This window comes from Fusarium subglutinans (assembly GCF_013396075.1).
Source record: "Fusarium subglutinans strain NRRL 66333 chromosome Unknown NRRL66333_c0000316, whole genome shotgun sequence".
NCBI classification, from domain to species: Eukaryota; Fungi; Ascomycota; class Sordariomycetes; order Hypocreales; family Nectriaceae; genus Fusarium; species Fusarium subglutinans.
Genome location: NW_023502379.1, coordinates 1 through 24,945, shown reverse-complemented (window position 1 = coordinate 24,945; position 24,945 = coordinate 1). Strand labels below are relative to the sequence as shown.

At 48.5% G+C, this 24,945-nt stretch overlaps 8 protein-coding genes across 8 annotated transcripts; 3 read left to right on the top strand and 5 right to left on the bottom strand.

Moving 5' to 3' along the window:
- Nucleotides 1–1,599: 1,599 nt before the first annotated feature.
- FSUBG_13179 (NADPH2:quinone reductase) lies at nt 1,600–2,664 on the top strand (the record flags this gene model as incomplete). Its single annotated transcript, XM_036678043.1, has 2 exons — nt 1,600–1,624; nt 1,682–2,664. The coding sequence occupies 2 exons, from the start codon at nt 1,600–1,602 to the stop codon at nt 2,662–2,664; spliced, it is 1,008 nt and encodes a 335-aa protein (XP_036531357.1).
- Nucleotides 2,665–2,937: 273 nt separating this feature from the next.
- On the bottom strand, nt 2,938–4,215 carry FSUBG_13178 (dienelactone hydrolase; the record flags this gene model as incomplete). The annotated part of the gene is made up of 5 exons (XM_036678042.1): nt 2,938–3,032; nt 3,086–3,755; nt 3,807–3,856; nt 3,905–4,072; nt 4,185–4,215. The coding sequence occupies 5 exons, from the start codon at nt 4,213–4,215 to the stop codon at nt 2,938–2,940; spliced, it is 1,014 nt and encodes a 337-aa protein (XP_036531356.1).
- Nucleotides 4,216–5,062: 847 nt separating this feature from the next.
- Nucleotides 5,063–7,041, top strand: FSUBG_13177 (replication factor A1; the record flags this gene model as incomplete). Its single annotated transcript, XM_036678041.1, has 4 exons — nt 5,063–5,100; nt 5,153–5,404; nt 5,451–6,887; nt 6,942–7,041. The coding sequence occupies 4 exons, from the start codon at nt 5,063–5,065 to the stop codon at nt 7,039–7,041; spliced, it is 1,827 nt and encodes a 608-aa protein (XP_036531355.1).
- Nucleotides 7,042–7,339: 298 nt separating this feature from the next.
- On the bottom strand, nt 7,340–8,790 carry FSUBG_13176 (glutamate-5-semialdehyde dehydrogenase; the record flags this gene model as incomplete). The annotated part of the gene is made up of 3 exons (XM_036678040.1): nt 7,340–8,214; nt 8,276–8,437; nt 8,490–8,790. 3 exons carry the CDS (start codon nt 8,788–8,790, stop codon nt 7,340–7,342), a joined length of 1,338 nt encoding a protein of 445 aa, XP_036531354.1.
- Nucleotides 8,791–10,003: 1,213 nt separating this feature from the next.
- Nucleotides 10,004–11,797, top strand: FSUBG_13175 (quinidine resistance 3; the record flags this gene model as incomplete). The annotated part of the gene is made up of 4 exons (XM_036678039.1): nt 10,004–10,400; nt 10,449–11,488; nt 11,540–11,679; nt 11,722–11,797. The coding sequence occupies 4 exons, from the start codon at nt 10,004–10,006 to the stop codon at nt 11,795–11,797; spliced, it is 1,653 nt and encodes a 550-aa protein (XP_036531353.1).
- Nucleotides 11,798–11,949: 152 nt separating this feature from the next.
- Nucleotides 11,950–13,206, bottom strand: FSUBG_13174 (threonine dehydratase; the record flags this gene model as incomplete). The annotated part of the gene is made up of 2 exons (XM_036678038.1): nt 11,950–12,815; nt 12,867–13,206. The coding sequence occupies 2 exons, from the start codon at nt 13,204–13,206 to the stop codon at nt 11,950–11,952; spliced, it is 1,206 nt and encodes a 401-aa protein (XP_036531352.1).
- Nucleotides 13,207–13,734: 528 nt separating this feature from the next.
- Nucleotides 13,735–15,078, bottom strand: FSUBG_13173 (ketol-acid reductoisomerase mitochondrial; the record flags this gene model as incomplete). Its single annotated transcript, XM_036678037.1, has 3 exons — nt 13,735–14,430; nt 14,490–14,800; nt 14,868–15,078. The coding sequence occupies 3 exons, from the start codon at nt 15,076–15,078 to the stop codon at nt 13,735–13,737; spliced, it is 1,218 nt and encodes a 405-aa protein (XP_036531351.1).
- A 1,632-nt stretch (nt 15,079–16,710) lies between these two features.
- Nucleotides 16,711–21,006, bottom strand: FSUBG_13172 (chitin synthase; the record flags this gene model as incomplete). The annotated part of the gene is made up of 5 exons (XM_036678036.1): nt 16,711–16,863; nt 16,954–17,412; nt 18,253–18,321; nt 18,374–20,875; nt 20,938–21,006. 5 exons carry the CDS (start codon nt 21,004–21,006, stop codon nt 16,711–16,713), a joined length of 3,252 nt encoding a protein of 1,083 aa, XP_036531350.1.
- Nucleotides 21,007–24,945: the final 3,939 nt, after the last annotated feature.

Below are 24,945 nucleotides of genomic sequence, written 5' to 3'. Positions count from 1 at the left end.
GCTCACACCCCAAGCAAGGCGCTGGATCTCCCGCAAGCCTCTCAAGCCCACTTCCAGTATGTATCGAGTGAGACGTATTAAGACGCTTGTCAGTGGTAAAGTTTCTGGCCACCCAAATCTGCTTGGCTCCGTGATAATATTCGGAAAGGTATACCCGGACTTCATTTCCACCACTTGTCTTGGTCGTCAGATCATCCATGTCGGCTGTTTCGTTCTAACTGTTTGAATTTATCCCACTGCAACGCTCGCTACGGTGGCTTGACTAGATTGGTGGTTTTGCATGTTGAAAATTTCGATCTGTTTCGATTTAGCACTTAAAAACAAACGCCAAAGCTGTCTTGTTGTTTTGTTGATGTTGGCGCGTAGAATTCGCCTGATTTGTTTTATATTACTCGCCCAGACAACCAGGAAGACCTCATTTGCTAGGTCCACTCAGTAGTCGGTACTCAATTAACTTAGTTAGCCCATAGTCGATAACACCAAAACGCGGACCGTCCAAGTGGTGACTTCTAGCTAACGGTATGTACATAGGTAGTTTAATTGCACTCGATCATAATTGGGCTTGCTAATTTGCCATCGCCGGGACTTTTGGCTCGGATTCGAAGTGCGGAAGAGGACCTAAAGCCAGGCTGGCAGGCAGGTCGCTCTCCATGGCCTGGTAGCTGGTCTCTAACTTAGATGTTGGACCACTATTGGATTATACCCTAATAGTGGTTAACGGCCAGACGATATTGCCCGTTGCCGAGTTTCCGGATGGCATGATGAGTTATCGTTGAAGTATTGACAAACGCGTTGATCTACTATCAGCTATCTAATAGCGTGCGTATCCTAATCGAATGAACCCGTCTCTGGTCGATTCGGAGGTTAGAGTCGTGGACTTTATGATGTTGGAGAAGAAATTGGGCTGAAAGGTCTTACTTATCATGTGGCCAGGTCCTGTTTAACCCAAGAATTGTCGCCTTCCCTTTTGCTTTTAATGTTTTAATTGAAAACTGTAACATGTTCGACTGGCATCCTCATTCTGTATGAATGGATGCGTAGCTTAGCTTAGCTGAATCTAGATCCCTCTCCTGGTGTAGATGCTCATGGACTATTCCCACGGTAAGACCTCCTGCACTACAATAAACTACTTGTGGTCGAATTAAAACATAAACCTTAGCATAGTTCGGCCTCGGACCATCCTTTAGTCCAGTTTAATTCAAAGATTTTCGATCAACCTTTATTATACACTCTCAAGTTATCATCGAGTTCGCTGCCAGCGGACCAACCACTGTCGTCGTTAACTCATTACTACACTCTCAAATGTGTCTGGTTACGCAAAGATGTCTTAAACGTTACCCACCGATGCATTCCACTTACAATGGGCCGGTCTCTGTTATGGAGACTTTCCCGGCCGAAAGTCCGGCGGAAGCCAAACATCGTCTCCGGAGTTTCAACTGACGTCTTCTAAGTTGTATTAGTAATGTACGTCATTGCCTCGGTGCAGACAATGTGAAATGCGGGCATTGCCTTCTACACAGAGCCTCTGACTTCATAGCTGAACATTCTTCCATTAAAATCAACTTTCAACAATCAAAAAACATTTTTAATACAGAAAACATGTCCGAGTACATCAAGGCAGTCGGTATGAAGCCAACATGCCAATTCAAGTCTGTGACGACCAACTAACCATTACTCCCAGATATTCGTGGTGGCACTGGCGAGCGTGATGCCCTTTTCATCAACACCGAAACGCCCAAGCCTTCTGCTACTGAGGGACAGGCAATTGTACAGATCAAAGCCTTTGGAATCAACCGCATGGATATCATCCAGCGTCGAGGCTTTTACCCACTGCCACCTCAAGCGCCTAAGACGTTGGGCGTGGAATTCAGTGGCATCATTGAGTCTTTTGGGCCTGGCGATCATGGTGCTTTCAAGGAAGGCGATGAGGTGTTTGGGCTAGCTTATGGTGGTGCGTATGCCGAGTACATCGCGGTCAGTACTCGCATGTTGCTACACAAACCGGCTTCCATCGACTTCACCACGTGTGCTGGTATTCCCGAGGCTTGGATCACTGCAACTCAGGCCTTGCATCTTGTGCTTGGCTTCACGAAGGGCAAATCGATTTTGTGGCACGCAGGAGCTTCAGGAGTGTCGGTTGCCGGCATCCAACTGTCACGTATCGCTGGTGCCTCTGAAGTGTATGCCACAGCTGGTTCTCAGGACAAGCTCGACTTCATCACTTCGAAGCTCGGTGCAACAGCTGCATTCAACTATAAAACACAGGACTGGGCGGAGGAGATCAAGAAAGCTACCGGCGGCAAGGGTGTTGACTACATCGTGGACTTTGTTGGTGGAAACTACTTCCAGCAGAACCAGAATGTCGCTGCGCGTGATGGACGGATCGTGCTTTTGGGAACGTTGAGCGGTGCCAAGGTCCCGAATGCTGATATTTCTCAGATCTTGTTTAAGCGACTTCGTATTGAGGGCAGCACTCTTCGAAGCCGCGACGAGGTTTACCAGGGCGAGCTACGGGACCGATTGGAGCAGTATCTACCAGACTTCGAGTCTGGTAAGCTTAAGATCTTTGTGGATGAGGTCTTTCCGTGGGAACAGATTCAAGAGGCCCACAAACATATGGAAGATGCCAAGAACCTGGGTAAGATTATATGCACTATCTCCTAAGGTAGAGAATGATTTCAGGCTACAGTATGTGGCATTTGAATCTAGCCCAAAAAATCACATTCCAGAAAGACTTTCCATTTGAACCCCAATGCATGGATATCAAACAGTTCACTAGTACGTTGGGTGTGGGAAATTGTAGACTATCTTCTTGCACCCACCGTGAGAATCCCCATCAATTACTTATGTTCAACCAAATCAACAAAGGCACAAAAAGAAATCACTGCAGCGGCCTGCACGCCACATTGGAGAAAGCAAAAGGTATCATGGTAAAAGTTAATGAGCCTTGAGCCAGTTGATCATCTGGTCATAGGCTGTGGCTTGAGCATCCTTGATTGATGAATCTTGGTACTCGCCTACAACCGCGAATCCTAAAAATCATTAGATGACTCATAAAAAAGATTTAAATTTAAGGAGATCTTACCATGCGGAACTCCTGGATAAACTTGAACCTCATGCTCGACGTTTGCGTCAGACAAACTGTCTTCTCCCCCTATCCGAACGCTGTCAGGGAAGAGAGGGTCGTTTTCCACACAAACTAAGCTGAGAGGAACACTGATGTCCTTGAAATCATCAGGTGTAACAGAAGCAGCATGTGCCAAAGCACCGGCCTTAATAAAAGGACCATTCTTGACACCACCGCTCTCTGCATCTCCTTCAGGGGTCTTCGTTTGTTTAGCAAGCAGAAGAACAAATCGTGCACCAACACAGTATCCTGCGGCATAGATTCCGTCGCCCTGTTTGATCGTATCCGCGTACTGCTCCCGCGCAGCATCAATCACTTTGTACAGGATGGGCATGACCCTTTCATCTGTGACGCGGGCTAGCCACATGTCAATGAGAAATGATTTTGTAACTTCGACGGCCTTCAACTTGAACTGCTCGAGGATGGATGTGGAGTCATCTGTAATAGCTGTGGCCCCAGGAGCTGTGTCGCCAGCGAAGAGGTCTGGCATGAGGACAAGATAGCCCTCCGATGCAAACTTATCGGCCTGGATCTGGTTGTTGGTAGATTTGATTCCCGTACCGCCGGTCAGGAGGAGAAGGAGTCGTGAAGGGGCATGGGGGTAGTCGGTGGGTTTCGAAACATAGACCTAAGTAAGGGAGGGTCAGCTAAGAGCTTGGTGAGCCTGTAGGCCACGTACATCGACATCGTTGAGTTTGATGATTTCGCCTGTGGAGGACTGGCCCGAAGCTACAATTGTTAGCGATCTGGAATGACGCTGTTCTGGATGGTACCTACGGGTTGGTCTGTCAGAAACACAATGTTCGCCTACGACTGGAGCTTCAGCGGCTGGAGCTGGGGCTGGAGCTTGTATGTTGTCGCTGGCCGCAGGGGTCTCCTGGGCGTCGCTCTCAGGAGCGCGAGTAGCGTTATCTGCGTCGGCCATCCTCAAAGACTTCTCGAGTTCTATTTACCTGTGTTCTGGCTGGGGTAGTAGTAGGTTGGTGGAACCGTGGGCTGAAAGGCAATGAAAGAAGATGATGCTACCTGTTGCAGGTGGAGGGGCAATCTGACGTACCAACGAGGTCCAGGCTGGAACTCAACGTCATGTTGGAGGGGTAACTGATTTAGCTGGTACTTTGTTTGCCTTGCTCTGGCAAGAGGTTTATAAATGCCAAAAATAAAGCCTATATCCAGAATGGACTTCTTTGAAGGAGTAAAAAAAAGGGATAATATCATAAAACTCTTGGAATACTGAAATAATACTGTTATCAGGATGTATGGGATTGTACTACGAAACTACTGCCTAAGGTTAGAGATCTCCTTGCAAACGAGAAGCAAATCCTCTGCCCTCCAGGCCCTTGGCTACTAGGTAGTTGTTGCTGTTGGCGTGGGATGTATGATCTTATGATACACTACGGATTTAGAGATGGCTTAATTCTCAGTCTCTCCGTTACTAGGCGAGGATAGATTTCATAGCAGCCCGAACAAGAAAGCAATGCTGCATGGGAACTTGGCATTTGTGTCCATTCCTCTCTAGTGGTTGGTGAATCAGTAGTCGCAAAAAGGCCACAATGTGTTGCCATGAGATACCTTCATCAGCTACAAGATAATATCATCGCTAATAGGACGGAATAAATGAGCTAGAAATATGAACCCAAGGTCTTTAAAGTACCTGCTCTCTAGGTACGGAGTAAGGTAAGGTACCCAATGTTTGAATATCCAGGGACAGTCAGTACCTTAGCTCCTAAGGTTAGGTGCCTTCACAACTGTCTCCACACCTTACGTAAACAACGACCTCACGATTCTTGCCACAGCGCGTTTCACTCAACGCGCTGAACGCGTCTTCCACACCTTCTCGTTAATGCACTATACTTCTCACCTAGAACAAAACGAAGAGTTCTCTGTTTCAGCAGCATACACAACCCACCCCAAAGACACGTAAGAACAATAAACATGGACGCAGCTTCGGCGCTATCTCGAGGCGCTCTTGAGTATGTTCTTATCACCTAACCTTCCTGTCGTTGGTTGCTAACTTTTGCCCAGCGTGATCTTCAATGATCCTGATAAAGCCAGCAAGCTCTTCCCGGTACCTGTTCTGCAGTGTCTACAAGTTAAGCAGATGGCCCCTTCGGCCCAAGGGGGAGACCGATTTCGACTTGTGATGAGCGATGGGCAGCATTACGTTCAGACCATGCTTGCTACGCAAGCCAACCACGTCGTTCACGACAACAAGCTTGTTCGTGGTTGCATTGCCCGAATCAAGCAATACACACCCAATAACTTGAAGGGCAAGAAGTATGTATCTCCCCAGACTTTATCGGACGCCCCTAATACTATATAGCATTCTCGTCATTCTCGATATCGAAGTCATCGAATCTCTTGGCGTCCAAGAAAAGATTGGCGAGCCCTTTGCCGTCGACTCCAAGCCAGCGGCCCAAGAGGGTGCCATTGCTGGAGGCGATTTTTACGGCGTTAAGAAGGAAGAGTCAAAGACACAGCCCCAGCAATTTCAACAGCAGCAACAACAGTCGATGCCCTCACGACCTGCCAACCACGCTGGCAGTAACATCTACCCTATCGAGGGTCTGTCGCCCTTCGCCCACAAGTGGACAATCAAGGCCCGAGTTACCTCCAAGTCAGATATCAAGACATGGCACAAGGCCACTGGTGAGGGAAAGCTTTTCAGTGTCAACCTGCTCGATGAGAGCGGTGAGATCAAGGCCACTGGTTTCAACGACCAGTGTGACGCTTTCTACGACCGCCTGCAGGAAGGCTCTGTCTACTACATCTCCACACCTTGCCGAGTTGCCTTAGCCAAGAAACAGTTTTCCAACCTTACCAACGACTACGAGCTCACCTTCGAACGGGACACTGTCATCGAGAAGGCAGAGGATCAGACCAATGTTCCGCAGGTGAGGTTCAATTTCTGCTCCATCCAGGAACTCCAGAGTGTGGAGAAGGACAATACCGTCGATGTCATTGGTGTGTTGAAGGAGGTTGGCGAGGTTGGAGATATTACATCCAAGAAGGATGGCCGGCCATTCCAGAAGCGAGAATTAACACTTGTGGATGATACGGGCTTCTCGGTTCGTGTTACTATTTGGGGCAAGTCGGCCAACTCTTTCGATGCTCCTCCTGAATCAGTGGTTGCTTTCAAGGGCACGAAGGTGTCTGATTTCGGTGGCAAGAGTCTCAGTCTACTCTCTTCTGGCACAATGACCGTTGATCCCGATATTCCTGATGCTCATAGACTCAAGGGCTGGTACGACTCTGCTGGCCGCAATGACACATTTGCCACCCACCAAAACATGGCGTCTGTGGGCAATGCTACAGGGAGAAAGGAAGATCTCAAGACCATTGCTCAGGTCAAGGATGAGAACCTTGGCATGGATGATCAGGCCTACTACACTATCAAGGCCACTATTGTCTTTGTCAAGCAGGAGAATTTCTGCTATCCCGCTTGCCTATCTCAGGGCTGTAATAAGAAGGTTACGCAAATGCCTGATGGCACCTGGCATTGCGAGAAGTGTGCTATCTCTCACGAAAAACCGGAATACCGGTACATCCTCTCTTTGAACGTTGCGGATCACACCAGTCATCAATGGCTGAGTTGTTTTGACGATTCTGGTCGACAGATCGTGGGACGAACTGCCGACGAGATGATGGAGCTCAAAGAAAACGATGACAATAAATTCATGGCCGCTTTTGAAGAGGCTAACTGCAAGAAGTTCACTTTCCGATGCAGGGCTAAGATGGACAACTTTGGCGAAGCTCAAAGGTAAGCAGGACGATCATGCTCATCCTCAACCAAATACTAATGCCGGGTTTGTAGGATACGCTACCAAGTGATGACTGTCACCCCCTTGGACTTCAAGTCTGAAGGCACCAAGCTTGATGAGTTGATCAAGCAGTACGAGAACACCTCGCTATGATTTGCTTACGAATTCTCAAATTGGAATCGTTGGAGTGCCGGCTGACTAAAACATGTGCTTCGGGGGATATATCGAAACACTTTCTGCGAAGTCTGATGAAGACAGACTTTCGCTACTGGGTCAATATTTGCACAACATAGAATAATGAGACAAATGCAGTAGAACAAAGGATCGCTATAATTGTGTTGAAACCGTGACTTGAACAGCCTGCTATTTTTATAGCTGTTAAACTTTACCCAACGCCTCCGTGATATGCCGTCGACTTTTCTTCTTTTCTTTTCTTCTTGCAAGCAGTTGTCTAAAGGGACAACTTCTCGTGCTTCCAGGGCTTCTTGCCTTCTCCATCTCCATATTCAGCAGTAGCCTGGTAGTCGCCTCTGATCTTGTACTTGTAAATAGTCAGTCCATCAAGGCCGACTGGACCACGAGAGTGAATTTTGTTTGTGCTGATACCAACTTCGGTACCGAAACCATAACGCATGCCGTCGGCAAGACGAGTAGCGGCATTCCAGTATACACCAGCTGAGTCAACCTCGTTCATGAAACGTTCAGCCTCGACAGAATCAGAGCTCATGATAGCGTCAGTGTGATGAGAGCCGTGGGTGTTGATGTGGTTGATGGCCTCATCAATAGAGGAAACAGTTTTTACGCCAATGGTGAGAGATAGATGCTCGGTGTCATAGTCTTGGGGAGTGGCATCTTGAACACCTTCCAGTGAAAGAGAAGAAATGGCAGCCTTGCTGGGCTCATCGACTCGGAGGGAAACCCCCTTGGCCGCAAGAGCGGATGCAACAGCAGGGAATATGGTATTCAGAGCCGATTCCTGCACGAGAAGGGTTTCGACAGCGTTGCAGGCAGCAGGATAACTTGTCTTGGAGTCCACAATAGCAGTAATAGCCTTTTCCTTATTGGCAGAGGCTGTCAAGTAGATATGGCAGAGACCATCAGCGTGGCCTAGAACGGGAATCTTTGTGGACTCCTTGATGTAACGAACAAGTTCATTCGACCCACGAGGAATGACAAGATCAATATAGCGGTCCTGGGCGAGGAGCTGGGAGATGACGTCGCGGGTTGTGACGAGCTGGATGGCTGAGTTGGGGACCTTTGTGGTCTCAAGAGCTGATGAGATGACTTTTGAGATGGCCACGAAGGACTCTGTAGACTCTTTCCCGCCTGAGATAAGAGTGAGCAAATAAGCCGATATTGTGACATTGAAGATAATTCATGGCATTACCTTTGAGAATGGCAGCATTTCCAGACTTGATAGCAAGAGAAGCGATGTTGGCGATGACTTCGGGACGGGCCTCGAAAATGATGAGGAGGACGCCGATGGGACATGAGACACGCTCCATGATGAGATCATCATCGAGCTTTGTTCTCATCTGAATCTGGCCAACTGAGATAGTATTAGCTCCACAAGTCTTATGGTCTTATGACGGTTGAATTACTTGGGTCATTCAGATCCTTCACATCCAATATTCCCTTAAGCATATCCTCCCACTTTCCCTTCTTTCCGAGATCCAATCGCGACACAAGAGCCTGGCTGAGACTACCCTCGTCAGCAGCCTTCCTTGCCAGCTCAAGATCCTTGGCGTTGGCTGCGAGGATGTCGTCTTTTGAGGCCGTCAAAGCAGCGTGGATGGCTTCAAGTGCATTGTTGCGCTCGCTGGCTGGGAGGGTTGCGAGAGTGAAGGATGCTGTCTTTGCGGCGCTAGCTGCAGCCTCGGGGGAGGCGTTTGTGAGAGACATTTTTAGTGGCGAGGTGGAGGGATGAGGTTGAGATTGAGAGTGAGGTTGTAGGTAGGTAGTCACAAATGTATGAAAGTGACTCAGGTGAGGTTATGTTTAAACTATGACTATGCCCCGCTGGTAGTTATGCACCCCGCCATTATGAGCCTCATCAGCCGTCACATGGTCTACATTTCAAGGTTGAGTAATTGAATTAGGTTTACGGTTTATTATATTTAAAACCCAAACCCTAGCTATTAGACTACTCGTGCTGTAATGATGGAATCTCTTTTGTCTGTATCTATGTATGTAGCAGGTAGCAGTAAATTGTTGCTTTCGAGGATACGCCCTGCGATATCGGCCGATCCCAAACCTCTACCTACATATAATTCCATGTGGCTGTTTGAGGTCACACTCACTGATTGACTTCTTTTGATCCCAACTGGCCTTCTCTGGCTGACCGAGTGACTGTAACTCAATGGCTCCGCTGAAACGTTACTCTGAAATGTCTTTTCGTATTACGAATTGTGATATTGTAATGAAACGGGTGTGCTCATCCAGCATTGTCTAGGTATTTTGGATGAGCAACAACTAGTTAAATTGCAGTTACTTATATATTGCGCGTTATCCAAGACTCAGATTGTTTATCCCGAGTCCAGTTCATAAAACATAGTTCGATATACAATAATCTCATATATTTCCGCCACACGCGACATTCTCGTATAAAAATAGACAAGAAAGTTTCACAGCGTAATATCGCCAACTTCCAGACTATCTCCGCGTTAATCCCACACAAACCCCATATGCTGTTACCTAGTTATCGTCGGCACCGTCTTCGGCGTCCCCCTCTTCGGTGTGGTCCCGCGGACAGTACCCAGAGATAATAGAACTATTGGTCATAATCAGGACCGGAAGCAGGGTGATTTGTCTCTCCTCGCAAAAGTCGGCATTGTTTGAAGTGCTAGGATGGTTGATTCCCTTATTATTCATCTCTAAGGCGGAATCACTCTTCCGCACGTCACTGTCCCTGGTCCTTTACAATCCTTTCTCATATTTTCTCTTCCTTTTGCCAAGTGCTCCAATGTTTCTGAATATATCGCTATTCTATATCTGAATACCAAATCATCTCATAGTTAACAATCTTGAAAACCTCTTTCCGTCCCCTTTCCGGCCCGATAACCGCAACCTTTTCGGCCGAGGCTTCTCCACATCTTCGGGCCCGGCCGCTGTGACAATGAAACCTGCAGAGAAAAAGCAAGACATTGATGATGATGAAAAGATCGATATTGAGCGAGAAGAAGACGGCCAACGTCCGGGAACTGCTGCATCGAGTTCCATCAAATCGGAACATGATGTTCAAGATACCATTGAGCCAGTCGTGCTCGGTGAGCCCCTGGGACATATAGATACTCGACGATCTACCAAGCGTGCTCAGTCCAGAGCATCATCTGCACGTTCGAGAGCTCTTTCTATTGTTCCGAGGTCGAAGAGGCGTGGTCTTTTTGCAAAATTGGCATTGGTGCCTGAGATTGCGTATCCTCCTGACTACAAGAACTCGACGAAATGGTTTCTCACCGGTATCATAGCACTAGCCACTGCTGCTGCACCTTTAGGCTCGACTATTGTCTATCGTAAGTCCTTGAGGAAATTATGGTTTCATTCAGAGTTGACAAGAATAGCTGCCCTTCCCGTGTTGGTGAAAGAGTTCAACACTTCTGAGACTGTGACCAACCTGTCAGTCGCCTTGTATATGATATCCATGGCCATCTTCCCCCTATGGTGGTCCTCGTTTTCTGAAGAGTTTGGCCGTCGGTCTATATATCTCATCTCCTTCACACTCTTTGTCATATTCTCCATCCTCTCTGCCATTAGTAAGAATATCACCATGCTTGTCGTCTTCCGCATGTGCGCCGGTGGCGCTTCCGCAAGTGCTCACTCGACAGGTGCAGGCTCAATCGCCGATCTGTTTGAGGTGTTTGAGCGTGGCAAAGCTATGAGTCTATTCTACCTTGGTCCATTGTTAGGACCTCTGATAGCCCCTATTGTTGGTGGTGCGTTGACTCAGGAGATTGGGTGGCAAGCGACGATGTGGTTTCTCGCTATATACGGCCTCGTTGTCCTTTTGATGATTCTCTTCTTCCTCCCTGAGACGTTACAACGCAAGCCTGAGACTACGTTGCCTACTACAGAGACTCAGGGACTCAGTCGAATGCGCACTATAGATTCGGCCAAGGTCAAGACCAAAAACTTTGCCAAATCTGCTCGACATTTTCTCATTGATCCTTTGGGGGTTCTCCTCTATCTGCGGTTTCCACCCGTTCTCATCACCGTGCTTCTTGCTGCGATTGCTTTTGGTTCCCTCTACGTTGTCAACATTGCTATCCAGCAGAAGTTTTCCCGTGACCCATACAACTTCGGTCAGCTTTCCATTGGCCTCATGTATATCCCCTCCGGTTTGGGTTACATCTGTGGGTCGCTGTTCGGTGGGCGCTGGATCGACAAGATCATGGCGAGAGAAGCCCGTAAAGCTGGTCGTTACGATGAGAACGGGAAGCTGATATATCTGCCGGAAGACCGAATGAGGGAGAATGCCTGGGTGATGACGACCATTTATCCTCTGGCATTACTCATGTTTGGCTGGGTGCTTCGCTACGGTTTGCATCCTGTAGTACCATGTCTCGCCCTATTCTTCTTTGGAGTCTCATCCATGCTTGTCTTTGTAAGACAATACCCTCCTCTCTCGGGTTCACTAGCTAACCGGTTCTCACAGTCAGTTGCTACTACCATGCTCACAGAGTTAATCCGTAAGCGCAGTTCCTCAGGTGTTGCCATTAACAACTTTGTTCGCAACACGCTTAGTTGTATCGGTGCCATTGTTGCTGCTCCATGGATCAACGCCATCAACGTTGGGTGGGTTTTTACAATTCTCTGTATATGCTGTCTCATTATTAGTTATGTTAGTATCATCCTGCTGAGGAGGAACGCCACGAAGTGGAGGAAAACGATGGATGAAGCACTGGCTCAGTGAAGATCGCGGCCAAGGGGTAAAAAGCAATGCAGCCACGATAAGTTAGATATATGGAACTATGCATTTCATATACGATCAAGCAAATTAGAATGAAAACTATCGCAGTTTATGGTCCGGACTGCATCTCTATCTTGGTCTATCAACATGAAATTTTACTTGCTACCTTCGAAGAGCTTGCCAACAGCATCAAGACCAATGTTACCACCACTGAACACCAGTCCGAGGTCCCAGCCCTCTTCTCCAGCTTCTCGCTCTACCATTGATCTGAATTCCTCATCAAACAGTGCCACTGCCAGCGGGACGCAAGCACTGGGCTCGACAACCAGTTTGAACCGCTCAAACACCAGCTTCATAGCCGCCAGGATCTCTTCCTCAGTGACGCTGTACATGCCCGATACCAAGCGGCGGTCATATATGACTGACCAAGGGTGCTCACCCACGGGAGTACGTAGTCCGTCGGCAACTGTAAGAGTCTTGACTGTTGTGATTCGTGTGCCCGACTCGAATCCACGCTTTGCATCATCAGCGCCCTCGAACGATGGCTCCGAGCCAAATACGCGGATCCCAGTGCCTTCGCAGCTCAGAGCAACACCTGAGAGCATACCACCGCCACCGCAAGGGGTCATGATAGCATCCAGGCCAGGTTTCTCCTTCTTGGTCCTCGGCGCCTCGTTGTCCCGCCCTGTGACCGGTGCCCGGAAAAACCTCCTCTGCCCGTCGACGACGGCATCAGCAGTCATCAATTCGGAAACTTGCTGTTGGAATTCTAGCCCCATGGTGCCTTGTCCAAGGAGAATATCCGGGTGGTCATAGGGGGGCACAAGTCGAGCACCTGTCTCAGCGATGACTTGTGCAGCCATTGCTTCGCGTTCAGTGGATGTGCTTCCGCTAAAGATAACGCGAGCGCCGTAGCCTTTTGTTCCAGCGATCTTCTTGGGGTTGGAAATCTCAGGCATGACAATGTGGGCTTTGATACCACTCTCTCGAGCCGCAAGAGCTAGTGCTTGAGCATGGTTTCCTGTAACGATTAGCCATCATCGTCGGATAAAGCATGTATGTGACGTGTTACCGGAACTGTGTGTCACGACTCCTTTCTCCATGCCCCCTCCCTCTAGCCATCCTGGTTCTTTCTTCAGCCTCTCGATGGCATGAAAAGCACCTCTCGCTTTGAAAGCACCAATGCGTTGCAAATTCTCGCATTTGAACCAGAGTCTTAGCACTGGCCGGGCCGGCGTTCTACCAGCATAACGAGTCCCTTGGAGCTCCTCCGCTGTGCGAGGGGTTGAAGCTAGTTTCGTGATGGTCTGGTTGGTCAGGACGGGTGTGAAGTGGACATATGGGCTGATGAGTTTGTGAGCTTCGATGACTGACTCACGAGTCAACGGAGGAGTTGTTGAAAGATCAGCCATATTGATTGTGATAATGGTAAGTTAGAATGGTTGGGTTCAAGGTATAAGTCTACGAGATGGACAAGCTGTGGCCCTATCTATGCTGCGTAGTCGAGGATCTTAAGTATCACCAACCCTCTAGTCATGCTCCGGTTGTCGGCTACTACTCCCAGCTGCCTGTTTTAGCAACTGAATAACGTTACAATCTCGTCGCCAAGCTGACGCTAGACGTTGCTTGTCATATTTAAGGCGCGGGAAAGTCAGCAAAATCCCAATGGATCATATTCGAATGTCAAAGAATTAAACATCACCAGCGGATTGAAGCGACACGGTTTGTTTGTTTAACGTAAAATAAAAATGGTATTCGTTTTGGCTTCAAGCCTGATATCAACTTTTGGACCAATTTCAGATCCCCCTCCAGAGCCCAGGAAATTTTTTAAAAGTACAGACAGAAAGTTCATGTGGTTCATAAAAGCCGTTTCCTAGACATCCCATCCCATGTCCATCTCCCACTCACAAATTATCTTATCATTCAACATTAATAGCCGCTTACTTCTGGTTCTCGGGTCGGAGAGATCGGACGGCCTTGCCGGCGCGCCAGATCTCGAGATCACGGATCTCCTTCATCTCTGCCTCGTACTTCTCACGGTAGTCAGGCTGGCTGTTGTACTCGAGAGATCGCTTGGTCTCAGAACCATCCTTGACAGCGTCGTAGAGGGAGTTGAAGACGGGCTTCAGGGCGTCCTTGAACTTGGGGCTCCAGTCGATGGCACCACGACGGGCAGTGGTGGAGCAAGCCTCGTACATCCAATCCATGCCGTTGGCACCGATAAGAGGGTAGAGAGACTGTGTAGCCTCCTCAACAGTCTCGTTGAAGGCCTCGCTGGGGCTATGGCCGCGCTCGCGGAGGACCTCGTACTGAGCGAGGAACATGCCGTGGATACCACCCATGAGGCAACCACGCTCACCGTAGAGATCGGAGTAAACCTCCTTCTCGAAGGTAGTCTTGTAGAGGTAGCCAGAGCCGATGGCGACACCAAGGGCGACAGCCTTCTCCTCGGCCTTGCCAGTGACATCCTGGTAGACGGCGAAAGAGGAGTTGATACCACGGCCCTCACGGAAGAGAGATCGGACGGTTCGGCCAGAGCCCTTGGGAGCGCAGAGGATGACGTCGATGTTGGAGGGAACCTCAACCTTGGTGAGGTCCTTGAAGACAGGGGAGAACCCGTGGGAGAAGTAAAGGGTCTGCAAGATTTATGTTAGAGCTGTGCCTAGACTGACAGTAGGTGGGTAATTCTGCTTACCTTGCCCTCAACGAGCTGGGGCTTGATGGCGGGCCAAGTCTCAGACTGGGCAGCATCGGAGAGAAGGTTCATAACGATGGTACCACGAGAGATGGCCTCGTCAACGTCGAACAGGTTCTTGCCAGCAACCCAGCCATCCTGCTCAGCATCCTTCCAGGACTTTCCGTTCTTTCGGACACCAACGATGACGTTGAGGCCGTTGTCACGGAGGTTAAGGCCCTGGCCGTGGCCCTGAGAGCCGTAGCCAATGAGGGCCAGAGTGTCGTTCTTGAAGTACTCAAGAAGCTTCTCTTGGGGCCAATCGGCACGCTCTATAAAATACTTGTCAGCATTGGGTGTCCAATTTATACAGCAGCCGCAATTGGAGATATAACTCACCATAGACGTCCTCCTTGTGACCAGCAAAGTCAATGGTCTTGACACCACGGACCTGCTGCTGGACGGGGCCAGCGGCAACGGGTCGGGCAACGGCACCAACACGAGCAGCGGAGCGAGCAGCAGCAACGAAAGTTCGCTGCTGAACGCGGGGAGCAGAAGCCAGTTGGCGGGCAGGGCCACGGAGAGCCTTTGTGAAGTTGCGAGAAGCCATTGTGAGGATGTGAGGGGACAGTTTGGGAACTGAGGGGAGAGTGTCTGAGAGAAGATGAGGAGGAAGAAAAAGGGAGAAAGGCAATGGCGAGAGTAAAGGTTAAGTACTTAGGTTTAAGCTGTCCCTAATTTTCTCTCCAACGGACATCGCTTGGAGGGGGGACCGATTTCGGCTTGTACTGTGAGGTGGGGGCCCTACGCTGAGCAGCGGGGATGTGTCTGGGGCTATGTGGGTAGAGGCGACTTGGCTAAGAGCGTATCGGAGTGAGGGGAAATGTGTACTGTGGACAATGCCTAGACCTGGAGAACTCTCTCTCACCTTGAGTCACGTAAGTTTCGGCCAATTAGCGGTGACTTAATATTGTCCAACCACCAAAGCTCTCCGTGTGCGTTTTTAGATGTCGTTGCATATAGATCTGACCGCCAGAAGAAGGCGGCGCCAGACAAAGCTATAGGCAGTAATAATACACTATAAAAATCTCGCTACTCTTCTCACTGTCCAATTCGTCAAAGATCTACTCAAAATCATAGCCCTAATTGACATCAATTGCGTGGCAAACTTGAACACTCGCTTCTCGCCCACACCATCTCAAAGCTATCCTAACTTGGAGCTAATGCTCTGACGGGGTAACCCTCAAAAGAAATGGGCCCTCTTGCTTTCGGAGTTCTGCTAGTTCCCCCGAGCTCATAAGCCGCATATCGTCCGACGAACAACCCACAGCCGATTCAGGCGTCTTGTCCAATAGGGCCCTGCCGAACTCAGCATCACGACTCCATATCTATGAGCGGCAACGGCAGCTGCACCGCGCTCGGGGTCCTTGAGCTACATATCGGGGGCATATCACTTCCTCCGGTCGATATGTCAGACAAGATAGTCTAGATCTGGCTCGATGTTGACTCCTTAAAACTCCACTTACTCCGGGTTGCGGACTCTTAGCACCTGGATGAGGCTCAAATCGGATTTCTAGACTCCACGTTATAGGTACCTTAGTCTATACTCCACGTGCGTAGACGAGACCATAAAGCAAACCAGGCCTCGAGGAGCAAGAAAATACCGAACCTTGATATAGGGTGTTAAAATAACTTAGAAAAGAGCCCTAAACTTAGGCTAGATTTACCTAAATATTTTTATCGCTTAGGGTCAAGGTCCTGTATTTTCTTTCCTCCCCTAGCCAGGCACGCCACGCCATGCCATGCTCATGTTGAGCCGTTGATCTTATGTCGGCAGCCAGGGCAGCAACATATCGCCAGCCAATAGAGTACAATTGAACTGCGAGAAAAGCCCCTCCAAAGACCCCCTCTGACTCAAAAAGGGCAGGCAATGCAGGCTAGGTGGTTAAAGTGAGCTTGGGATCGTCTGTACCTGAGCAGGCATCGCAAGCTCAGCTCAGGTCGACTCTACCCCGCCTCCCAGGTCTCGCCATTGAGTATCAACAAACACAGGAAGTTTAGAAGCTGAAGGATTGCCTAATCAAGATCATGGATTTATCAGACGCCACGCGATGCTGTTTGTTATCAAATGCTTGTCTGTCTCAGACACCCATTAAGTCGTTGTATCGTCCCAAAATCTTAACGGCCCGTCCCTTCTGGTTTTCCATCCCTGGGACTCCTGTTTATTTGTCTTATTACAAATCTATTTCAGGACCCTGTCGTATGTCCTGCCCTTGACTACTCCACCACCCATAGCAGTCCTCACGTTGCGCTTGAATCCCTCTCGGTTGTTTCGTAGATCTTCAGCTGCCTCCTTGTTGAGCGGGTCCGATGCGTTGGGTTCGAGGAACAGAAACTGCAAACATATTAGTTACTAATCCACAATCATGTCCTTCATGTTTCGCGTCTGAGTAACTCGAGACGCTTTTCTTTCCAGACTCCGTACCTGCAGGCCAACAATCACAGCATTCAAGTTCAACACTGGCTTCCAATCCTCTCGTAGAATGTTCAGGCAGACCTTTCCCTCAAGATCGATATTGGGATGGTAGATCTTTTCTCGGCACCGGACCTTGGGGGGCTCGTGGGGAAAGTTCTGGTTTATGGTGAAATCGAAGGTAAAGCGGCTGCCTCGGTACATGCCCTCATCAGGGTCGATCGTGAGTACGAAGTTAAGGATGTCATCGGGGTCGGGGAACTCTGTCTTCATCGTTGATCCGAGGGAAAGTTCTGAAAGATCTGTTGCGGCATGCGTTAACCTCTTCATCCCAAACACACCACTACACGTCAAGATCTGGACAGGATGAAGCATACCTTTTTGCACGCGCAGCTGAGCTGCAGTCACCTTCTTCTTCTTGCCACCCGTCGCCTGGCCCTCGGCGTTCTCTGCCTCCTTCTGCTCCTTTTTCTATACCACTGTCAGCGCCAAACTGGCTGGTGGCGGTCGGTAGATAACTCACCATCGACCATATCTTCAACATCGTGGATGTGGGGGGCCCAGGATTGGGCTGTCGTTATGCGCTGTGGAAAGACCCTTGATGAGATCACAAAAATTGAAGTGAGAGAGCCCAGGCACGACGAAAGTTGCAAGTTATAGGATAATGTAGGGCAAGCAGCAGTGTTGGTTGTGAATGCGCTGAACTCAGTTGCGAGAAGGGTCTAGTCGTGCTTTGTGGAAAAGGTGATGATGCTTGATAAGATAACGCGGCGTAAGGCAGCCAGCCACAAGCCCAATCCTTCAAACCGAAGTTTAGGCGACAAGGGACCATTGAAATGACGCATGATACGTCGTGTGAGTGAGTAACCTAGGAGTTAGCCAATGATGGAAGAAAACACAGGCAATCAGGCAATCAGGCAATATTAACTATCAAAAAAAAAATATCATATCATTCAAATGCGTCATAAACCCTCAGGGGCAGATGCCAATCTGAAAAAGACTAAATAGAGATGCATTTGCTCGTACTCAGGTCTGGTCTGAATACCTTCACTTCCAACGTCCTCTTTTGTGGATGTCCCTCCATCAACTCAAATAGTCAAAACCCAGCGTACGTTACATAACAAAGGTATCCGGTACAAAAATCCAGTTTGTCTACTATGACAAGTGCCAGTACATTCCCGTATCTGGCTTCTCCAGAAAAGTGTGAGTGTCGAATACAACGAGCGTAGGTACGCACGAGGTTTATCGTCTCGAAAAACAGCACATGATACCAGTCCTGCCCAGGAACCACAAGAAACCGAAAAAACGAACGAGCGAGAGCACGGCAGTAGCGTACAGAAGGAACTGAAAGTAATGCGCCTTGCGATCTGTGGCAGGTTCCTATTAAATTGTTAGTACAGACCACATATCGCATAGTCTCAGGAAAACTTACACCCCATCCGAGATTATCAAACTTGTCGCTGGTAATGCAGACAATAAGGAGAATGTTTCCGAACAACCAGCTGACGACGAGTCCTGTTCGGAAAGACTTGTAACCATCCTCAACATCGGCCTTCTCAACCTCCTCCTCCTCCTTGAAGGGAGCAAGAGCTCGGCGGACAGTCTGCTCGAATTGACTGTCAATATCCTCCTGCTCCTTCTCAACTTCCTCGACAACAACCTCGTTCTTCTCGCCCTTGGTGACGTGGGCAGAGGGAAGTGCCTCAGCCTTGTCTGAACCCTTGGTACCCCAAGAGACATCGTGCCAGTTGTTGAAGGCATAAACCATGAGAATGTTAATGTAAGTCGACATGAGAAGCAGATAGTAGGGGAAGGAGTGGAACATGTGCCAGGGATCGAGGTACATGAACGAGGCAACAAAATTGAGTCCATAGATGGTGATAAGGGCGACCAAAATAACACCTCCAGCGCTTGAACCGCCAAAGAAACTGTCAAGGAAAGCGTCGGTCGAGGCGAACGAGATCTGGTCTCCAATGGGCGTGTCAAAAGCACGAATAACCAGATAGGCTGAGAGAACCAGGATGTAACCTTGAATGAGACTGAAGACCATGAAGGAAGCGATGTATGTGAACTTGGAGCCCTTGGGCCTGTTACCAAGAGCCAGAATGAACTGAAGCATGACGAAGGCTAAGTAGAGGTACTGAAGCAGGGCATTGACGACAGGTGTACCCGTGTCGCCGAATGGCCAGGCGTGATAACCGGATGCAGGCTTAGGAGTACCGACAAGATCCATGATGACGGATGTTGTAAGCCAGTAAGAGCCAAGAGAGAACCATGCGAAGAGAGTGTTGAGAGTGGTGTAGATGAGTTGAATGTGGAGGAAGAACATGCGGATGATGTTATGACCCGACTTGTACATTCGTCCGAAATGCATCAGTGAGTATAGTGTGGCAGCGAATGAACCGTTGAGCCATCGTCGACGTTGACTAATGAATTCAGCTGCACCCTCAGGCACATCGGTTTCGCCCTTGGCAGCCTTGATATAGGACAAGTGCCACTTCTGGCCAGCCTTGGCGACCAGCTCAAAACAGAGAATACGATCCTCGGCCAAGAACATGTTCTTCTTGAAAATGTTCATACCATCGATACCCTTCTTACCAAGCATCTTAGACAAGGTATGATCACCATGGAAATACTGTTCCAGCGGGCGGCCCATGATGGCTCGGAATCTGTAGGCTGAGAAAGCACCAGGCAGGACAGAGACATAACCAAAAGAAGACTCGAGAGGCTTGTCCAGAATGTTTGAGATCTTGTACTCGAAGTTCTGGACGGCAACGAGGGGGTTGAACAGCTTCTTTCCACCCTTGCCAAGCATAGCATGGATCTCACCACAAGCGCCTCCCAGGTCCTTATCATTGTAAAATCCCTCCCAAAGAGCAAGGAGAGATCGGGGACTGGGCTTAGTACCTGCATCGAGCAGGATACACACCTCAGGATTCAAGATACGGCCGAAGGCATTGAACAGCCATCGATGCGAGTTAATCTTCTTGGTGTTCTTTTGCTTCAAACAGAAGATCATCTGAACTGGTGGCAAGTTCTGTGTGCCCTCGTTTGTAGGTCGAATAAGCTGCTGGTTGGGCGTGACGGAAAGCTGGCTGGTGTATTCGAAGATGTGAGCAACAGTCTCCTTGCCGTCGACATCCTTCTTGATAACACCGTCTTGGTACACGCCGACAGTGGCAAGGACATCCAGTGTATTCTTGTCAGCCTTGTCGATACCATCGAAAACCAAGCATACAACGATCTTCTGCCAAGCTGGACCACCCTTGTTCCAGAAGGTCGACTTCTTCAGGTTGACAATGTCGCGGATGTTCTGCATGGTGTGATGCAGCGTTCGTGCGAGAAGAACCTTGTCTTCGTTATAGTATGTAATGGCGATCAGCAACTCAGTGTGTCGGTTGTACATGCGAGGTCGCAAATCGTAACCGTTCTTGAGAGTGAAGTCGTTAGGATCACAGGTAGCAGCAGTATATCGCATCTTATGGAACTCTTCGGTACCACTCTCAGCGTCACGATACTGGGGCTGGACAGCATTCTTGATCGCACTGGGAACAGGGTAATCAATGCTCAGGACTGAACCCTGAACCAGTTTGATCTTTCGGGTTTTCGAGCGGCCAAGACCACCGCCCATCTGAGGCTGCTGCTGTCGCTCAACCCAGCTGTCTTCGGGGTCGAAGGCAGAGTCGGGGCGAGGGAAAGGGGCGGCAGCGTCAAGATTACCAAATTGACCAAAGCTGCTTCCATCACCATATCCAGTAGGTCCCTGGCCAGGCATGGTTGACGAGGCCCCAGGGGCGTAGGACTCAGTGAGACTGTAAGCAGAGACGGGGCGGTCGGGGGGAGTGCGGGCGCCAAGTCGATCTTGGTCGTAACCTGAGTTCAATAGACCGCGGCCCTGCTCCTCGTCATTCTCTTGGGGGGGGAGGTGGTACTGCTGGAGAAGAATTAGTCCTTGTCGCTCAGCATTTAAGCTACAGACAAAGAATGTGCACTCACGCTTCCGCCAGCAGGAAGGTCCTGCAAAGCATGTCCTCCATACTCCTGATCACGGCCGTTGTACGCCATGGTGAATAGTTATGCTCCCGTAGGCGCTCAGCACTGTTGGGATTCTAGTCGATGAGCTTCGGATAAAATGATGCGCGATAGCGATAGCGGTGCGAAGTGAATATGGTGTTGTGAGTTTTTCTCTAGTCGAGATAGGAGCTGAAACAGGAGGAAGGAAATGCGAATGGTGGTCACGGGCAGCCACCTATTGAATAGCAGTGGCAGTTTAGTAAGGTAGGTAGGTAGCTCTAGTAGGTACCTTGGCCCCAGCAACAGTCAACAGATACAGTAGGAAACTTGAGGCGCCAGCCTCAAAAGAATGGTGATAGTTGGAGCGGCGGGGGAAGGATAAGGAGGATGAAGTTGAGGATAGGAGGGAAGAGGGATAATGAAGGCAAAGAAGAAGGCTAGTGACAGGGTTTATTTTTCTCCTCTCCTCTGAGAAAATGTTTTGATGAAAGGCCCTGGGAACGAATCTCGTTTTGCTCCACGACGGGCTCACAGCTTGAGAAAGAGAGGTAAGAATAGGGGACTCATCTCGCGCTAAGCCTGCTGAGCCACTCCACTCCGCCATAAGTTGGTACTTGAGGGGCGAGGATCCATCCCATCTCCAGCTGCCATCCCTGTCAAGAATCAGATACCCGCCCTCTCAGAAACGAGAATCTGACTGCAGTGCATTTTGGGCTGGTGAGTTAGTTCCCTGATGGCGATTCACAGTCGTTGACGACTAACGCGCAGATATCCTTTGATCTCGCCGAGCGTTGAGATGGGCATGCCGCCACGCTTTACTGGCTTTCTGCACGTTGAAGAATCTCTCACGGGCAGAATAGACTCAAGAGGCTTGCGGCTGTGAACTAAGGTATCGAGAGATCTACAATCTACACTGTACGAATAGACGTGTAACTGGCTGCCAACGTACGTACAGCACCGCTAGATCGTCTCGTCAGCATACCTATATCCCAAAGCCAGCTAGCATTTCAGGGCGGAGAAGACGGCTGGCTCTTCATTCAAATCTCATAACGAAGACTTCAGCCACCGCAATATCTGCATTCGCCTGCTCACCGTTCAATCGACCTCTTTTTTTTTCCCCAACCCGTCTTACAGTTCACTGGAACCAAGTTCCTTGAAATGAGGAACTAGAGTGCCACAGATTATGGAGATAACTACGGGACCCTGGCACTTTGCATTGTTGTCCATCCAAAGACAACGGGGCATGCTACTGACAGGAGATGCCCGATGCCTAAGCTGAGAATTGTCGGGTTTGCACCTGCATTGCTGCTCGGGCCTGGCGCTTACCGTTTGCTCAGTGGTTGCTAACTGTGTTGCACAGTCCTCTGCAGTACTCTGCTGTTTCAGCGTGTGGTTTAGCAGCTTCTGTGGGGGGCCAACGCAAAGTTCCAGAAGCCAAGCTACATAAATACCTACCATTTGGCTCCCCTTTTCCTTCAACCGCCAGCTTGCCGGAAGATCGCCATCCCCTTTCTCCCGCCACATGCCCTGCGCATCGTTGTCCGGTACGGGCAATGGTCCCTAATTTCCCTCCAAATGGAAGGCACGGGCTTTGCAGTCTGGCTGCCTCAGGAATTGGTCGGCCAGTCAGCCATCACCTTTCGTTTGGGAGTACCCGCACCCAGCCCTGTTGGCTTACGATCCTTTCCCTTTGACATCAGCCGCTGAGCCTACTGCAAGCCTGCTCACCTTGGGCCATGGTAGCTAGTTCGCCAGAATCCGTCAGCAGTCAGATTTAACCATGTCCCGAATTGCTGCTTCGGTGCTTGGTTGCTGACCGCCAACTAAGAACAAACAAATCGGACACCATTACTCAAAACGAAGCATATGTTTGTGTTACTTCCCCTCTCTATCTCTGGCAAGATCACAAATGGTGACTTTCAGGCGATTCCTCCCTTGTCTTGAGGTTACTTGGCTAAAACGCTTGACTGGGTTAGTCTTTTGTCCGAAACACGACAAAGAATCTGCCACAACAAAGCGCATGTTCTAAAAATAGCCATTCCTGTCTTAGCAGCTTGAAATTAGCTGGAACGAGCCGACAACTGGCTGGGCTTGCTCAGCCTGGCTGGTTAGAGACATTGATGATGCTGGGGCGCAGGCAGGGTACGTACATAGTATTTTGCGGTCTTGTCCGTTGATTACCTGTCCCTCTCCGTTCTGAATTCTATCCAATCTCGGACGAGTGAAAGGTGAGATTTGTGGCCCGCCATTCTGACTGTATCTTGCTGTGTTGAATTTACAGACAAGGCCACCAAGTAGCGGGCTTTGAAGCTCAGCTGTTTCCAGCCGAGCCAACGTTCAATTGCAATGGCGCGGAATCCTTGGTCCTCACGTCAGCTGGCAGTTGATTGAAACTTCGGGCTCCCCAGCCCTACGGTTGAGGCACGCAGCTATCGAGCTTGTTCAAGCTGTTCGCATTTGTTGCGTCCGAGTCGTTGGATATTCGTTGCCAGATCTCTCTATATCGGATATGGGCTCGTGCATCTTAACGGAGAACTGTCACTGGAGATCTTCCGGTAGATCACTACCTATCAATGCTTTCGCTATCAACTGCATTCAATTAGCCTAGCACAATCCCCAGTACCCTCAACATCGAGCGGCTTGTGGTCCCCATCCTCGGTTGCTTTTCCGAGACATCGGCTAGTTCTGATTCAGTGGTAAGAGAAACATAATGAAGCTCGTGGCCTGGATGCTAAGATCCCAACGACTGCTACCCTGAAGAGTCTCGACCAGCAATGCAAGGGGTTACGAAATGTCTAAGTTCTCGAATACTGTGCGGCGCCGGAGCAACACGAGTCATTACCGTACTACATCTATTCAACAACGTACTGAATGTTGCCAAAGCATAGCGACTGAGCAGTCGATGATTAATTTACATGGTAAATACTGTGGACGGTTATATCACTTGCCTTAGATCTCTTATAACGAATAACTAGATAGTACGAATACATACTTGAATATTGTGCGAAACCATTGCAGATGCCTGACACGAGTCTAGCATTACACACTACCACAGGGTAAGCATATCAATATATTCAATTCGACAAGCACACGGAAGTAGGTTGAATGCGCAACAACGAATTGACATATGCGGATTCCGGAAACACTGCAAAGTTACTGGACTGTTGAGAAGTTGAGATCGAGCGTACGAAAACGGGTAACCTGCAGATCAGAAAATTAAGAAATATGATGTTTCCGCAGGGGGTTCAAAGTTCTCGACCATGCCACAACGGTTGAGCCAAGATAATAATATTTACTTTGTTGAATACCCGATGATAGGGTGAAGCATACACTCTAACTCCTGTTTTTTCGTTAGCAGGGTACCTACTTACAGGGATATAACTTTATTCTCTTTAGTATTTATTTAATTTTATATTTTATTTTAAAAATATAAACTAAATAGTATTTTTTACTTATATATTAATTATTATATTATTTTTATCTAAGTATTAAATATTTATATTATTCCTTAACTTGTATTTTTTATACTATATTACCTTAAGGCCTAATTTAATTTATTACTAACTTATATAGCTAGCTTTAGTCTGCTAATATTTATAGTTTTTCCCCTAATACTAAAACCTTTATTTCTTAATTTGCCTTTTTCTCTCTCTTTTTCCTCTTACTTTCTCTTACTTTCCCTCCTTTATACTATAATTACCCTTAATTTCTGTAATATAATATTTATACTATTAATTTAAGCACTATAACTACACATTTTAACTCTATAAACTACTGCTAGTATAGCTTATTACTATTACTTAATCTAATACCTATAATAAAGGCTTACTATTACCTTAATAAGTATTAGCCCTATTTTAAGTAACTTATAAGGTCTTTTAATACCTCTATCTAATTTATAATAAAGTTAATAAAGCCTTTATCTTTATCTTTATTAATACTAAGTAGCTATACCTAGTAGCTAAAGATTACTAAATAGACTTATTATAT